Raw genomic sequence first — 17037 nt, 5'->3', positions numbered from 1 at the left:
GTCTAGTGTATAGATTTGGGTTGTACTGGGACAATTTCTGTCACCTATCCTACCACACCTTCTGGAAGATCTTCAATGGTAAAGCATACAACCATCAGTCCTGGTGGCCAAAGTTCTGTCTATGGCTCAGACTAAGAACTCCCTTCTAGCGTTACCTTGTCACGGGCACACATAATGCTGACCAAAGTGGTGCTCCTGGCTCTTGCAGAAGAGCTTCAGTCTTTATCTGTACTTTACTACCTTCATTAGGACTGAAGATTGTTGAACTCTGTTGGGAAGGGGCCTACATGCCAGGGTCCCTAGTGGCCCATACTCCAAGGCAGCCCATGAAAGCACAGGTTGGGTGGCTTTTCTCTAGGAGGCCCTGTTAAGAGGTATGCAATTCACATAGCCAGGCTCATTATTGAGTCACTGCTTGGGTATTAACTGTTACTGTCTTACCACTGTTCCCCAGTACCTAGCCCAGTGAGCTGCACATATTAGGTACTTGTAGAACTGAACTGAAATGAATGGAGAGCCTGCCCTCGTCCTTATTTGCTCCAAGCCCCAGAAGCCTCCCACATGGGCCATTATCATCCTGATTCTTATCTCCATGATTACTTTTAAATTTTCCCAATATGACTCAACTCCCATTCCTCACCACCCTTCAAACCCTTTCATGGCATACTTTGGACCTCCTAATCTGTCACCTGCAAATCTCCCCTATATCTTAACTTCTTTTTGAATGACTTCTCCACTTCCCTGCAGAACCTGAAGACTTGCTCCTCAGTATGTCTCTCAAATGGAGGCCATTTGTTTCTCACACACCCACAGGAGGTGGGGAAACTCTTGGTCTGCATCACTGCTTCCAAACCATTTCTCCGTCTTTCAAAAACTCTAGCTCCTTTGAACTTCTTGTCATGCAGTTGTACCACCCCAACAGGATATAGATGGCACACTTGTATTTAGTTGAGGATGATTTAATAAAGGGATGATTTACAGACGTGTGAATCAGGGAAGGAAGGCACAAGGGATAGTGCAGTCACTGAGGGCTAGTAACAGTGGAATCATCACCACCCCATGGCCTGAACGAATAAGGGAAGGGAGTTCTGGGGCCCAGGAGAGAGAGGTATAGAAGCTATGCTGAAGAGCAGAGACCTCCCATTCAGGGACACAGCCTCCCTGCATCAGATCTGCTGAGGCTCTCCTTTGGCCAAACCCAACCAGAACCAGACAGCAAAAAACCGGTTGATTGACTCCACAGGCTTCAGCTCTCATGGCTCTGACTGGGGTGGAGAAGCATGAATCTTGAGGGACAAATGGAAGATCCTGCTTACACCCAAAGTTTTTTTTGGTTGCTATCATCTTCCGAACTCTTACTTTTTGAAAACTTGAGCTCATCTTCCTCTCTACCCCTTAGTGACTTTGGCATCCATGTGGGTGGCCCCTGTATCTTTTTCATCCATTCTTAGAGTTAACGCCCTAAACACTATCAGTAATAACAGAATTTGACTTAAAACATCCCACCCTCTGATCACCACCTCTTATCTCTACAGTTAATTGGCTCTAGTTCTTTCATTGCAATTTTTCAACCTTCTTTAGGCCTCCAACCCCCGACCTTACACTTGGCCACTATTCATCCACTCTCCTACCTTTACCCTCCTGTCTTCACTTCCCACTATGTCCAGAGAATGTTCCACAGACCTCCCTCCCTTGAGAGGAATCTTACCTCGCTAATGTATTCACCTGTCAAAAATTTAACTTTGGTTAAAGCCAACTATCTGTCTTTTCCAGTGGGGAAAAAGACATAAAATTATGTTGACTGGTTTCTCTCTGAATTTGTTATCACAAGCTTCAAATGGACATTGCAATCTGCCCAGAAATCCTGATGAATATGCCAACTACTTTTCAAGATGATTATTTCCTAACTTCTTTCTCCCAGAGCCTCTCACACTCTATACCCCATATCTCCACACCCTCATCTATTCACCACCAATTCTATAAACGTCTCAGTACCTGCATTATATCCCTGCCTTACACCCTATTATCATGGGATAAGGGCCGTCCCCCTCCTATCAAAGCCTAACCCCTCCGCTTGTGCTGTACATTCCAACCCTCTTCATCTTTTGAAGAACTTTGTTCCTACTCTTGTTCCCTTTCTCTCCTGCATCAATTTTCCTCCATTGGATCATTGTAAAATTCAAATGAATATGTCCAATAACTCCCATCTTAAAAAATAAGTTTCCTCAATTCCAAATTCTCCTTCATTTCTCATCCAATTTCTCCATTCCCCTTCAAAGAAAAACTTGAAATAATTGTCTATAGACACTGTTTTTCTTCATCTCCCATTCTCTCTTCTGCCCATTTCCAACTGCTTTCTACAGCCATCATTCCATGAAAATGCTGTTCGTTATTAGATCTTCAGTGACGAATTTGTTTTCAAGTCATCTGATCCCAACTATGATCAGCATGTGACATAGCTGATGCACTCCCACTCTTGAATCATTTTCCTCTCTTGGTTTTTGTGGACACCACTCTTTCCTGATTTTCCTTCTATCTTCCTGGCTTTCCCTTCTCTATCTTCCTTACTGGCTAAATCTCCTTTATGAGACCTCTAAATGTTAATGACTCCATATTCTTCTCAATCCTGAGCTGTCCAATACAGTAGACAATAGCCGCATGTGTCTATTTAAATTTAAAATAATTTAAATGAAGTAAAGTTAAGATTCCTCAGTCGCCCTAGCCACTTTTCAAGTGCTCAATAGGCACATGTAAATAGTGAGCAACATGGACACAGAACCTTTCCATCGTTGAAGAAAGTTCTATTGCACAGGACTGACCTAGACTCCCTCCCTCGGTGATCTCACCCAGTCTCGTGGCTTTCAGTATCATGTATATGCTGACTTCTCAATTTATGCCTCCAGCTCTGACCCAAGCTTCAGATCTGTACATGAAACTACCTACTTGACATAATCACTTGGGTGTCTAACAAGCTATTCAAATTAACATCCAAAACGGAACACTTCATTTTCATCCTCTCCTCCCCTGTGTCTACCCATAAAGCTTGTTTCTCTTCCCGTCCATCTATTCTTAGCAAATGACACCATCCAACCAGTTTTGAAGCCAAAACTCTAGGAGCCATCTTGATCCCCAACATCTAATCCACCAAGGAGTTTTAATGACTCTATCCATAAAATATATCTCAAATCTTCTTCTCAAACCCTCTTCTGCCTCCACTATCATCTTTCTAGTCTAAGTTTCTTGTCTGGCCTATTGTCCTATTCATACGAGATCCCCTGTACCCAAATCCAGCACATAGCAGGTGCTCATTAAATATGTTGAATAAATTAACAAGCACAATCCTACTGAATAGCGCAAAATAATCTTAACTTTTTTAATATTCATGAATAATAGATATTTGCCTTAGAAGCTTCAGAAAATAGATTCAAGAAGATAATAAAAATCACTTCCCAGACACACTTTACTTACGATTGGCTATGGCTCAATATGATTACTCATTTTGTCAATTATTAATACATTTTCCATGCTTTCACAGCACTATAATTTACTTCCGTGCATCTGTAATCTGTGTTGTCAGTACAATTTACTCCCCAAGAGAAATTTTAGTTGCTGCTTCTTGTCACTCAGCCTTGCCTTTCCTGATTAATCCAGCCCAGCTTCTTGACCTCTTGATTATCTACATATTTTGTGCCTGTCACAGACCAGCAGACATTAATTTTGTTCAGGAGTTCCCAACTTTGTTCCTGTCCCTGCCTGCCACCTAGCTCCCCTCTGCACTCAACTTCCTCGTCAGAAACACGAAATACTTTGACCTTAGCCTTAGTTCAAAATAACCAATAATTCTAAACAATGCCTGCTACTCCTCCCTCTTTGATTTGCTGTGTTTACTGGCAGCCCTAAGTGCTTGATCATCCCCATTCATTCCAGCTGCATGCCAATGTGGTGAAGCTGATTATTTCCTACAGATACAGGTAATTACAGAAGTGAGGCGATGGGGGTAAAGGAGAATGCAAGAGTGTCTTCTGAGAGCTGCAGTCCAGTAATTATTAATATGCTTGACATCTGCATTGCCTGCGTCAGGTTACAAAGCCATCTGGGACACATTTTCACAGCAATCCAAATGCTATTTGCCTAACCGACAATCATCTCTCCTCTATCCTCCTCCAACTTCCTTCTCTCCAAGTGACCATTGTGTTCAGTATCCACCCTCCACCAAATAACCAGATACAACAGGTAGCTGTATGCCATGCCCCACCCTACCCCAGCCAGCTTTGAGGTCTCATTCCTATCATGAATAAGTATGGCCAGACAGCGTGGAAGAAAGTCCATGAGGGGTTCAGGAAAAAGTTTCCTCAGCCTTAAAAAGAAAGACCCAATGACAAGATAATGTTGTTTTTTGGCTCTGGAAATTTCCGCATCTGGATGTAATTTCTGAGATGCTAACATCTTCTTTGAAGTATGAGGGGAGAGTCTTAGGTTGAAGCCATTGCTGGGAATGGCAGAGTGGGCAGATGAAAGAAAACTACATCCTTTGTAATATACTTTAGTTGTTTTTTTATACTGTGCCAGAGGCCCTACCTCTGGACTTTGAACTATGTATTTATTAAGCCCAGGGGATTCTGATTTCATCAAAATTTGAGGCACTGACTTCTAAGCCCACACTTCCTAGCTAAGAAATCTTAGGCAAACTATTTTACTTTTATAGAATCTATGTCTTTATCCTTAAAGAGGGAAATAATAGTCACCTTTTGGCCTTATTGTGAGGATGTAGGGTAAGGGGGATTTGATTGGAAGACAGAATACGGGAAGCGCTATGAGATCCATTAGCCAGAAAATGATGCTACCAAGTCCCCAAATGTTTCCCAAACTTGACTGCTGATAGAAATCGACACATTGGTTACATAACCTGATCCTACACCTCTCCTGAGAGACTGCATTTTAAAAGACACATTCTAGGCTCTAGGCAAGTGTGATAATCAACAAGTCTGAACTTAGCAAAGGAATACACAATATAATACTCCTATGCAAGAGTTAGGATTTCTGGTTTCTAAATCTAGGTCTGCCACTATTTCACTTGAGCAAAATGTTTCATCTTTCAGGACCTGTTTACTCATCTGTATACTTACTTGCCCTATCTCACCTACAGTCTCTACCAGACTGATGGCAATTACACTTGGGGTGAGGGGACTTCTGTAATCTCAGTATTTTTATATTGCTGCAATGTGGATTAAATAGGCAACAAAAAATAAGCAAAACTGGGATTGGGGGAAGTGTTGGCTTTGTGGTAAAATTAACTGAATATTAATTGTAGGACGCTGCCTTCTCTATCCTGCTACCTTCAGTCACTGAAGCTTCCACTCCTCCCAGGATCATGGCATAATTGGAGGTGATCACCCTCGGCCATTCTGATCAGAGAGATCTGTGAAAATGCCTAGAAAAGTTAAAGATACGAATGTCGGGAAAGAGATTATGATGAGGGCCCTAAATTCAATTTTTTGTACTAAGGTAACTTTTACTGGCAAGCACAGAAATGTCTGCATGTTGCAACAGAAACTTTTCCCTTGGCATTTAAAAAGAAAGAAACTAAAAAAGACAGAGAGAAAGTACGGAAGGAAGGAAACAAGGAAGAAAGGAAGAAAGAGAGGAAGGAAGAAAAAAGGCGACGTATGCTATTGGCCTCAGGTGGAATTCACAAAGTTAGTGGCGCGGAAACACCTCCTAACTTGGGAGCTCCGGAGCCTTTAGGGTGCACAGGTGGCCTGACCTCGTCACGGGTGGAAATCACACTTCTCCTGCGCTTAACTTGCCGAATTTCAGTTTATGCTTGGGAGGTAGCCGCGCGGAATCCCGTACGGAAGTCACCAAAGTCCCCAGAGCCAGCACTTCCGCCTCTCGCCCCAACTCCTCCTAGAGCAGAAAAGCCCCGCCCATCAAGAGGCTCGACACGCCCCGTTTGCGTCTCCGCAGCGCCCGTACCTCTTGAACTTTGACCGCTTCTGAGCGGCGGCGGAGATAGTACGCATGCGTCGTTTCCTTGCATGGCTAGCGTCCTTATCCTAGCGGCGGCGGGAGCTGCGGTGGCCGCGCTGCTGGCACTGCGGCTCTGGGTAGTGCTCCATCCTCGGGTCCTGGTGCCCCGTCAGTCTCTCAGTCTCTTGGTGGTGGCTGGGTCCGGTAAGTATTGGGGCGGTGACTGTCGAGCCTGGGTCGGTGACTACAAGCCCCAGAGTACACCGCGACGCTCTCCTCTAGTCTCCTTAGCACTTTTTGGAGCATTGCACACTGAGATTTGTAGTTTCCCTATGTTAACCGGAACCGGTCGCCCAGTCAGGGCAAAATTCTGGTTTGTTGACGCGGCCCAGGCATCTTTTAAGGACAAATGAGTAACTTACATTTGTCTGTAATTAAGCTTCCACCTAGCGTATATTATTCTAACAAATTATTATTGAGCGGAGAGGACGCAGAAGCCTTATGATGCTTACAATTTTCCTGAGTAAAAATTGCTGTTTTGCGTTATTAATCTAGGCATTTTGTATTTAGTTTGGGAATCACGAATACTACATGATAGATGAGGCAAAGTGAATTGTCATATTTATAAATATACAAATCCATGAGGATAGGGACAGTTATCTACTGACCAGAGAACAATACACATTTGAGAGTATTGTGTCCGCTTATGAACAACAAGCTGCACTATCATGTAATACAATTTAACAGAGTCTACCAGCTCTGAAGGCTCTCACAATTTTAAATGGATAAGTTCTGACAGAGATAGATATATTACGTACATTTAGAAATGCTAATTGGAGATTGTATCCAGTTAGAATAATATTTACAGTATGAGCAAATATTCTAAACTTATGTTCCGGTATAATTCATTACTTTATGTTGAGCCATCGGAAAGGCCAGGCACTATGCTAAGCTCTGGAAATAACAAAAGCGACTACTACTACTTGCCATGGAGTGGTGACTTGGTAGTGGAACAGTGTGAAAGGTACAAGGATACAGGCAGTGAGTGAAAAGGAGATTATAGAAAAACTAATAGAAAACAAAAAACAAAACAAAATGAGTACTTGCTGTAATCTGGAAAGTATAGACTCCTATAGCAGTCTTCAGGAAGGGCACCATTTTATCTGAATTTGAGACAGGAAAATTCCTGGAAGAAGTGATTTCTAAACTGAGACTTGAAAGATGACCAGGAATCAACCAAAGAGAATTTGAGGACTGGGAGGGTGTGAAAAGAAGTCAAGAGCACTTGGAATGGCCAGAGGTGGGAGGGAACTGTTGCTTTGAGTTCCATGTGGAGCGGTAAGCCCAGTCCAGATCCCAAAGGGCATTGTAACCCATGCTCTATAAAGCTATTGGCACTACTCCACTGCTTCATACCATGTAGGGGTTAGGACCACAGGCTCTAGATTGGCATAATCCTGGAGTTGAATCACATCTCTGCCGCTTACTAACTTGGTGATCTTGGGCAAATTAGTTAACCTCACTGAACTTTCTGTTTCCACCTTGAAAAATATGGGAAGAGAAGAGGTGAAGAGAGATTAAATGTAGTATTAAAAGCGTCTAGCAAAGTGCTTGGCATATAATAAGCATTTAAATGGTGACTGTTGTTAGTCCTGGTAGCAAAGGATCTTTTAAAATACTTTGGAGTGGAGAGTGACCCAATTAAATCAAAGATCATTCACTCTGCATTGTCAAGAGAATGTTTTGACAAAGACTGAGGTAGGGAGACAAGAAGGAACTTGTGGTTTGAAAGTGGGAGGTGAGGGAAGGAAAGGCTCAGGAATGATGTCCAGGTTTCTGTCCTGAACAAATGGATGAATAGATGTTAGAGCCATTCACTTGACAGTATTAGATTTGGTGGACTGGGAAACAAAATTAAGATTGAGAATTAGTCTGGCAAGTGGTGCCTTTGTCATTCAAACCATTCAGGGTAAGAAGAGGTGCAGGACCTCAAAGAATCATCCAAGTCAAAGAAAGACTTGTAATCAGACAAATAATTTAATAGTTAGTGCCCAGAATTTTGGAGGAGGGGGGGAAGGCATTTTTGGTGTTTACCCTGAATACCAAAAAATGTCTAATCTTTAGATTCCATAATATGTTATTAATTAACCACATATTTTCAAAGAATATCAATCAAAATTACTACTCTTCTCTGAAATATATGATTTCCTTAGGCAAATTTTAGATTTAATACCAAATGCTCATCTACCCATTCATGCAATAATAGGAGTGCCTGCTATTTTCAAGGCACTGAAGATCGGCAGTAGCAAAATGAGCAGAAGTGCCTGCCATCATCGTGCTTACCTTCTAGCGGAGCCAGGGTTAGGGGGAGAGAAAAGCTAAAGAAACAGACTGCATATTAAATTATATGGTGATAAATATTATGAGGTACGGAAAGGAGGTTGCATTTTAGACAGAATTGTTAAGCGAAAGCTTCCCAGGGGAGATGACAGCTACCCAACCACAAGGACGCCAGAGGGGCTGGAGTAAACTCAAGCCAGGTAGAAGCAGATGAGGTCCATGAGGTAACAAAGTAAGGGGTCAGATTACAAGGTGCCTTTTATTGCATGTGAGAAGGGAAGCCACTGGAGGGTTTTGAGCAGAGGTAAATTGATCAACTCTCTCTAACCGAATCACACTGGATGCTGTGTTGAGAATAGACCGTTGTAGACCCTGGAATAGACAAGCAGAGCTGGGGGAGCAGACCAGGAAGACGTGGTCATAGTTGATGTGAGGGTGATGTGCCTTGGAGCAGGGTGGTAGCAAAGAAGATGGCAGGGGAAGAGATTGGATTCCGGATATATTTTAAGCTAAAACGGAGAAGATTTTGTTCCCAAAGAATATATCTTTTTTTTAAAAAAAAGATTTTATTTATTTATTTGACAGAGATAGAGACAGCCAGCAGGAGAGGGAACACAAGCAGGGGGAGTGGGAGAGGAAGAAGCAGGCTCATAGCGGAGTAGCCTGATGTGGGCCTCGATCCCATAACGCTAGGATCACGCCCTGAGCCGAAGGCAGACGCTTAACTGCTGAGCCACCCAGACGCCCCCCCCCCCCCGCAAAGAATATATCTTAATAAAAGAGTAAGATAGAAGACAAAGCCCATCATTTTAATGACTTTATTCAGTGGCAAGGTTAAATCTTCAAAGAATGTATTCAGTAAATGTTTTGTTTTAAAAAAAGAAAAGACTGTTAAAGCAGGTATAATGAAGTTTTAATTGTAGTGGAAAATGTGGATATTATCCTTTTTATCCTTAATTGGTCCAGCTGTGAAAACAAGTACCTACTTTGTAAACCACATTTTCTCAAGGCTAAAAACAAAAATACTAAAATGAGTATAAATCAGATGTGTAAATTACATGCCCCAGACAAGAAGATGGGTGACAAGTTACAAAGTATGATTCTGATTCCTCCTCACACGTAATCTATGCCAATTTTATTTCTATATCTAATTCCTTCCAGAACCTAGAGAGTAATCCTTCCCTTTCTACTATAAGAAAATAACGTGCATTGGGAGAAACCACATGTTTAATTTGTTTGATTATCATTCTATATGTTCACTGTGTCACTACTGAAAGCGCTTTCTTATAGTAGTAACGGTGGGGGAGAGTTTAGTAGATGGGAGGGCCCCTGTGACCAGAGGTAAGGAGGAGATAACAAGTAAGCTGAATAATGTTAAGAATGTTAAGAAGAATGTTAAGCACATATCCTGGTTGAGGCTGAGAGATTGTGAAGTAAAACGAAATGGTATGATAGGGGTCATTGAGGACTTTGATTGCTTTGCTTAAATGCTGTACAGTTAACAGGAGAGGTTGATGTTCTTTTCGGGTTTTTTCCCTCATGAAGGAAACCTCAGTGTACACAGTCGATTTTTAAATTCATGGTTTTAAAATTAAAGTATTAAAATTTTGGAGATCGTACAGTTTCAAAAATTGAGTAGTTGTTTGGTGAAGCTGGTAAGTATTTGACTACCTGTAGTGTGCTGAGACCTCTCTTAGGAGCTGGGGTTACAGTGCTGAACGGGAGTCTTCCTTAGGAAGCCCCAAGCCCTGCTGGTCAGTGCTCATGCCTCCTTGATATTCCTTCTCAGCACAGAAACCTTCAGTGACCCGGTGACCGTCTTTCCATTTTCCAGGTTTCTTTCCTGATCTGATTTCACCCTCGTCCTTCTTCGCAGTATTCCCACCATTCCTGAACACACATCTCTGCTCTTGCCGTCTCATGTCCTAATAATCCATCTCCTGGCCAGTGGCCTCCCTGCTCCTATCCATTAGCTTCACCTCTCAAGGCCTCTCAGCCTTTACCAGGGGTCTCCCCTCCTCTTACAAGGTTGGTCTTTCATAACCATTTGCTTGCCTCACCTCTGCCCCCATTTAAATTTTGCATGCTGTCTTGCATTACTCTTCAAATGTCTGTGTGTCTTTCCCCTCTCCTACCAGACTTCTTGATGACAGGGGTTGTGTCTTATACTTCTTTGTGCCTTCCTTAGCACCTACTGCTAGTGCCAATTTTATTTTTATACAGTTATTATCCTCTTCCCCCATATAAAAGTAGTATTTATACAAGGGCATAGATTATTGTTTCCAAATGTTCCTTTCACCTATTGAGAAATACGTGAAATATAACATTAGTATAACATAGTCAAATAGATACGTCCATTGGGGGTTTCTTTTTTTTAAGTTTTTATTTAAATTCCAGTTAGTTAACACAGTGTAATATTAGTTTCAGGTGTACAATGTAGCGATTGAACACTTCCATACAGCACGGGTGCTCATCACAACAAGTGCCCTCCTTAATCCCCATCACCCATTTAACTCATCACCCCGCCCACCTCCCCTCTGGTAACCACACTGTGGGTTTCTTAATTTAGGCCTCCCAATATTTTTTCCAGGTGGGCACACCACTGAGATCCTGAGGCTGCTTGAGAACCTGTCCAATGCTTACTCTCCTAGACATTATATCATTGCTGATACTGACGAAATGAGTGCCCATAAAATAAATTCTTTTGAACTAAATCGAGCTGATAGAGACCCCAGTACCATGGTAAGTAATCATTTCTATTTCTAAGAAAGTTAAAAGTAGAGTATGTAGTTGAATTATCTCTGGAAACAATCTCGTGGCACCCCAGCTCCCTGCCCACACAGGGCAGTCAAATGTTTATTGCTGATGAAATATATTTCCTCTACTACCAAAAGGTAAGAATTTCTTTAAACTACATCTTCAAGTGGTAGCTTAATTTCTTATATTCTCTCTTATTCTTTTAAATAAGGGAAATCGTGTTTCAGTTAATTCCAGCTAGGAAAATTTAAACTTACACATAAAGCATCTGGTTCATGTGCTTATTGGCTCTTCACTAAAGTTCTTTATCAATGTATTGCATTTCTGGATGATGTATCTATGACTACTTCTTATTCTTCAAATTGTATTTGTATCTGCCTTTAAAGTTACTTCTCTATCTCTGGTTGCTCACTTCAGTTTAGCATCTTAGCCAGAATTTGGGGTAAAAGAACAAAAGCGAAACTACTTCTTTATCAAGCTGTTCCTCGAGGAGGTTGTCTCCATCCCTCCCTGCCTCTGGTACCCGCGCAGCCACGGAGCGGCAACAGGTAGTTCAGGAGTGGAAGCTGACCCAGCTCAAGCTCCTCAGTGTTTCTCTGGGCTTTTTGGACTTGAGGACCCAGAAAACGGAGGCAGTCTTTCTTTGGGGACAAAGTCCGTAAAAGATAAAATTTGGGAGCTGCTGACTGTCATGTTTTCACCTGGTGGGTAAAGCTCGACTATAGCTGGAGAAAAGAATGACGTTAATACACAGGAAGAGTAAAATGAGAAACCAGGCGGTGAGACCTGCCTTCAGTAACTCCAGAGGTCCAGCTGCATCTGTGTGGGAAATTCAGGATCCACTATATCGCCCCTCTCTGACTCCCCCCTCATTTCCTCTCTCACCTCCTCACCTCACCCCACCTCCAGGCCTTTTTTTAAAGCCTGTTTCGGTTGAGTTTTGGTCACTTGTAAACATGATCCCTAACTAAAACACTGTTAAAATGTATTCTTGGAGATTCCATGTCAAACAAGATCAGAATCTGCCTGCTGTTATTCAGCCATAACAAAATGCTATGGTGTGTTTTTTTCTTTGTGAGGGATAAGCCAACTGCTTCATTTGTTTTAGGAATCGTATGGCCTCTGCAGTAAAGTACCACAGACTGGGTGCTAAGGGCAGAAATGTATTCTCTCACAGTTCCAGAGGCTAGATATCTGAAATCAAGGATTCGACTGGGCCGTGTTTTCTCTGAAGGCCCCAGGGGAGAATTCTTCCTTGCCTCTTCCCAGCTTCTGATGGCTGCCAACACTCCTTGGTACTCCTTGGCTTGTAGCAGCCTCGTTTCAATCTCTGTCTCCACTGTCATAGGGCCATTCCTGTGTCTCTGTCTTCACATTCCCTTCTCATAAAGACACAGTCATTGGGTATAGGGCCCAGACTCATTCAGTATGACCTCATCTTAACATGATTCCATGTATAAGACCTTTTTCCAAATAAGGTCACATTGACAGATTCCAGATAGACAGGAATTTGGGGGAGACACTATTCATCCCTGTGTTGTAATTGATCCTTTTAATAATGTGCAAGACAGATAATACCATCCTTATTTTACAAATGAGAAAATGGAGACCCAGAAGTATAAATAAGGTCCGCCTAATATGTGGCACTTACCTAAGCGTGTCTTCTCCAAAACTTATTCTGCATAGGCCACTCTGCCTCTTTTGTGCATTCTTTTCCAATCCAAAAAACTAAGTGAGAAAAGAATGCTTTGGGGATTATTCAAGGCATCAGAGACTAAAAATGTCATTGAATCTCTTATCTTAGAGGGTGGAGAATTTGGAGAATACAATGGTGATTTTTTTTACACAAGTGGAATATAGTACTATAATTTAGCAGTGGTAAAGACTACTTAAAAAATATAAAAGTCGAGTAATTACAAACTGTTATTGTTTTCAACATAAGGAATGGGTATCTTTTTACCCAATTATTAGTGTATATATATTCTTCTTTCTGAAGGTGCATCCAATTAGAGGCTCCAGTTTTAATTTAGCATACATATTGAATATTTCCCTCCGGGTCCATCAGCATATGTATTGTTTATTTGCTGAATTTTGTGGTTTAATGGAACATTTGGAAGATTGTTATATATAGGAAGATTGTGGGTGGGTTTTTTTTTTTTTTTTTTTTTTTTTTTTTGAGAGTGGAGGGAGAGGCAGAGGGAGAGGGAAAGAGAGAATCTTAAGCAGGCACCATGCTCAGCGTGGACTCCATCTCAGGACCCTGAGATCATGACCTGAGCCAAAATCAAGAGTTGAACACTTAACCAGCTGAGCCACCTAGGGCCCCCTACAGGAAGATTGTTATAGACACTTTAGAACCGTGTAAGTTGGGCGTCATTCACTTTATTTATTTATTTTTTAATTGAAGTCTAGCTGACACAAAATATTACATTAGTTTCAGGTATACAGTCATGTGACAATTCTATGCATTATGCTGTGCTCACCACAAGTGTAGCTCCCATCTGTCACCATACAACACTATTATAACATCATCGACTATATTCCCTATGCTGTAACTTTTTATTCCTGTGACCTACATATTCCATAACTGGAAGCCTGTACCTCCCACTCCCCTTCATCCATTTTCTGGCAGCTACCAGTTTGTTCTCTGTATTTATAGGTCTGTTTCTGCTTTGTTTCTTTCTTTTGCTTTTTAGATTCCATTATGAGTGAAATCATATGGTCTTTGTCTTTCTCTGTCTGACATATTTTACGTAACATAATGCCCTCTAGGTCCATACAAGGTTTGATTCACTTTAATACAAAAGCCAAAGATCTTGAATTTTTAAAGTGCCGTTATTTTGTTTTACTATCAAAGTGGTACCACCAGTGTAGGACTGAGCATCTCTGTTAGACTGCTTTCTTCCATCAATTAATTTACTGCTGGGGCAATGCCACCCTTTTTAGAGAAAAAATACTATCTCATTCCTAAAAGGGTTTCTACTCATGAATCTAAAGCTGGGAAGAGTTTCTGCAGAGATGCAGAGAGAGCCATTGAGGGTGGTGGTATGAACGTGCCTGTTGTCCTTTCTGATGGCTACACTATATGCCTCGCTTGGGGGAGAGGCCAGGTGGAGAGACACCTTCCCACCAAGCTTTGCTCAAGGGAGGAATCCACTTACTCTTCTCTTTTTTAACTACAGCTTAGGAGAGTTGTACTTGCAGCCCCCTAGACAGCTCTCCGTTCTACTTATGAAGCTCACAAGACTGGGGAGGAGTCTTGTTGAAGAAATCAGTAGTGATCAGTACATTTGCTGGCAGAGCCCTTATTAGCCAAGAATATTGAACAATCAGATCTGCACTGTCTCGTACGGTAGCTACCAGCACTGGCTCAGCACTATTTATTGAATACTACTTTTTTCACTTATCTGCAGTGCTACCGCTGTTACATCAAGTTTCTATGTATGTGAAGATCTGTCTGTGAGCTTTCTTCTTTGTTAACTGGTTTGTTGGTCTTTTCCTAATATCAAGCTCCTGTAGTCTTCTCTTCAGAAGTGTCTTAGGAGTTCTTTCTTTTTTCACATGAGTTTTTGAGTTAGCTTTGGCAAGTTCACAAATAAACATGTTAAAATTTTTGTTTGAATTGGGTTGAATCAATGCATCAGTTTGAGGAGAACTCAAATCAATATGATGATATCTTCCTATCCAGGGACATCATGTGTCTCTGCATTATTAGGTTTCCTTTAATGCTTTTCAGTAACATTTCTAATTTTCTTCACGAGAGACTTACCTATTTTTTGTTGTTTTTATTCCGTGCACCTTGTATTGTCTTATTATTTTAAGTGATAACACCTCTTAATGGTATTTCCTGTCTTGCAGTACATAGAAATATAATTGATTTGAGTATAGTGATCCTATAAGAACCACCTTGTCACACTCTAATTAATTCCAGTAATTTATACACTTTTATGTTATCTACAAAGATAATATCATCTGCAGATGGTAACAATTATGATTCTTTCTAATCGTTACACCTTTTATTTCTTTTTCTCATTTTGTTTTTGGAACTTCCAGAACAGTAACTAATAGAAGCAGTATAGTGGTCATCTTTATAGTTTTTATGATTTTAAAAATTTGCCAACGGTTTAATTTTAAATCATATTTGGTTGTTGATTTTTATCAAATGTCCTTTCTTATCTCAGATGATCATATTGTTTTTCCCATTTTATCTGTTTTTGTGGGCAATTACAAGGTATGAACTATTGTTGAATTCTTGGAATAAACCCAGTTTGTTCATAGTGAGTTACATTTTAACACATTGCTGGATTTTGTTGGCAAGGGTATTGTTTAGGAATTATTTCATTAATGTTCATGAGTGAGATTGTCCTGTACTTTTCCTTTCTTGTGTTGTCTTTAGTTTTGGTAGTGAAACCAAATTACACTAATCAGATTACACTATCAGATATCAGATAACACTAATCTGATTATGTGAGTATACAATTTCTTATTTTGGGAGGGAATTTATATAAGTATGGAGAGTTACTTTTAAAATTTTATAGAACTTGTCTATAAAAATACCTGGCCCTGATGTGTTCTATTTGTCATGGTTATAGACTCTTGAGGCTTTCTGTTTGTTCTTAAGTCAGTTTTGCTAAGATATTTTTCTAGGAACATATCTATTTGTTGTGAGTTTACAAATGTGTAGTCATAAATATTTTCATAATATTCTCTTGCCACTTTTGTAATCTGTGCAGTAGTGTTCACATGGCATATCTTTGCCCATCTCTTTATTTTTACCTCTTGGTCGTTGTTGTGTTTTAGGTGTGTCTTTTTTAAATGACATATAACACAATTTTTAAAATTCAAAACCAAGAATCATTGTTTTTGACTAGCATGTTTGTTACATGCACATTTATTGTGATTATTAATGTTTTAGATTTGTTTCTACTATTTTATTTGGTTCTTTCTACTTACCGTACTTTTCTTTGAATCTTTTTATCCTCCTTTTTCTGTCTTCTTTTTGGATTAGTTGAGCTTTCTTTATCCTCCCTTTTCCCTTCTCCTGGAATGAAAATTCTTCTGTTCTTCAAGGCGTTATTCTTAAATTGTCTACATGGATACCAAACTTAAAGTAAAAAACTTAATATCTCCATCTTCCTCCTGAAAAACAAAGCTTTAGAATGTTTTAACTGTAAACACCTCTTCCCATCTTACATATTATTGTTTAGTATTTTGTTTCTACCTTGTTTTTATACCACCCAAATTACTTATTACTATTATTGTTATATACAGTCAGTGCTTATTTATATTTATTTTCCTTGCATATTCTTCCCACTCCTTCCTTTTGGATCCAGTGTCTTTCTTCCAGAGCATATCTTTTATTCTTCCATGGAAGGTCTAAAAGTGATTTATTCTTTCCATGTTTTTTGTTTGCCTGAGAATATGTTTTGGTTTTGACCTTCCTTTGATTGCATTCTGCATTTAGAATTCTAGGTTGAATTTTTTTCCTTCATAAATATATATTTAGCATTCATTCATTTATTTAACAAATACTTACTGAATACTTTCTGAATGTTAGTGATGCAGTAGTGAATAAAACATACAAGAATCTCTGCCCTGATGGTGTTTACATTGCAATGGGGAGACAGTAAACAAGATAAATAAGTAAAGTGTATAATGTGTTAGTGTTAAATGCTAAGGAGAAAACTAAAGCAGGGGAAGGGAATACAGAATATTGGCGGGGGTGGGGGGTGTTAAAAGGAGGTTGCATTTTAGACAAAGTGGCCAGGACAGTGGCATTTGAACAAAGACCTGAGGGGGAAGTGAAGGTATAAAGCCATCTGAGGAAGGAGTTCTTAGAGAGGAAACAATAACTGCAGAGAAGACCCTGAGGTGGGACTGTGCCTGGCAGGTTTTTGAAATAACAAAGAGATCAAATTGACCAAAGCAAAGTAAGGGAGGAAGAGCTGAGTCCATTATGAGCCCATGTAA

General features: G+C 40.4%; 2 protein-coding genes across 8 annotated transcripts in view; one reads left to right on the top strand and one right to left on the bottom strand.

The window, feature by feature from the left end:
• The window catches only part of TLCD4 (TLC domain containing 4), a 101259-nt gene extending 95147 nt beyond the window's left edge, over positions 1-6112 (bottom strand). Inside the window, exon 1 of one of the 3 annotated variants that reach the window (XM_045801727.2) lies at positions 5977-6112. The gene's annotated coding sequence lies outside the window, so the exon portion shown is untranslated. Of the gene's footprint in view, positions 1-5764; positions 5921-5976 lie in introns of those variants that run through there. The other 2 variants (XM_045801725.2, XM_045801729.2) reach the window with 2 other exon arrangements.
• The window catches only part of ALG14 (ALG14 UDP-N-acetylglucosaminyltransferase subunit), a 112810-nt gene continuing 101811 nt past the window's right edge, over positions 6039-17037 (top strand). For all 5 annotated transcript variants that reach the window (XM_045801733.2, XM_087866115.1, XM_045801732.2 and 2 more), the window contains exons 1-2: positions 6039-6174; positions 10901-11052. In XM_045801733.2, the coding sequence (XP_045657689.1) occupies positions 6039-6174; positions 10901-11052 (288 nt within the window). The remainder of the gene's footprint in view (positions 6175-10900; positions 11053-17037) is intronic.

The sequence above is a fragment of the Ursus americanus genome, chromosome 12 (assembly GCF_024610735.1).
Source record: "Ursus americanus isolate L20-20 chromosome 12, mUrsAme1.1.p, whole genome shotgun sequence".
In the NCBI taxonomy this organism is placed as follows: domain Eukaryota; kingdom Metazoa; phylum Chordata; class Mammalia; order Carnivora; family Ursidae; genus Ursus; species Ursus americanus.
Note: the sequence above shows the minus strand (reverse complement) of the source record. Positions and strands in the feature narration are given on the sequence as shown.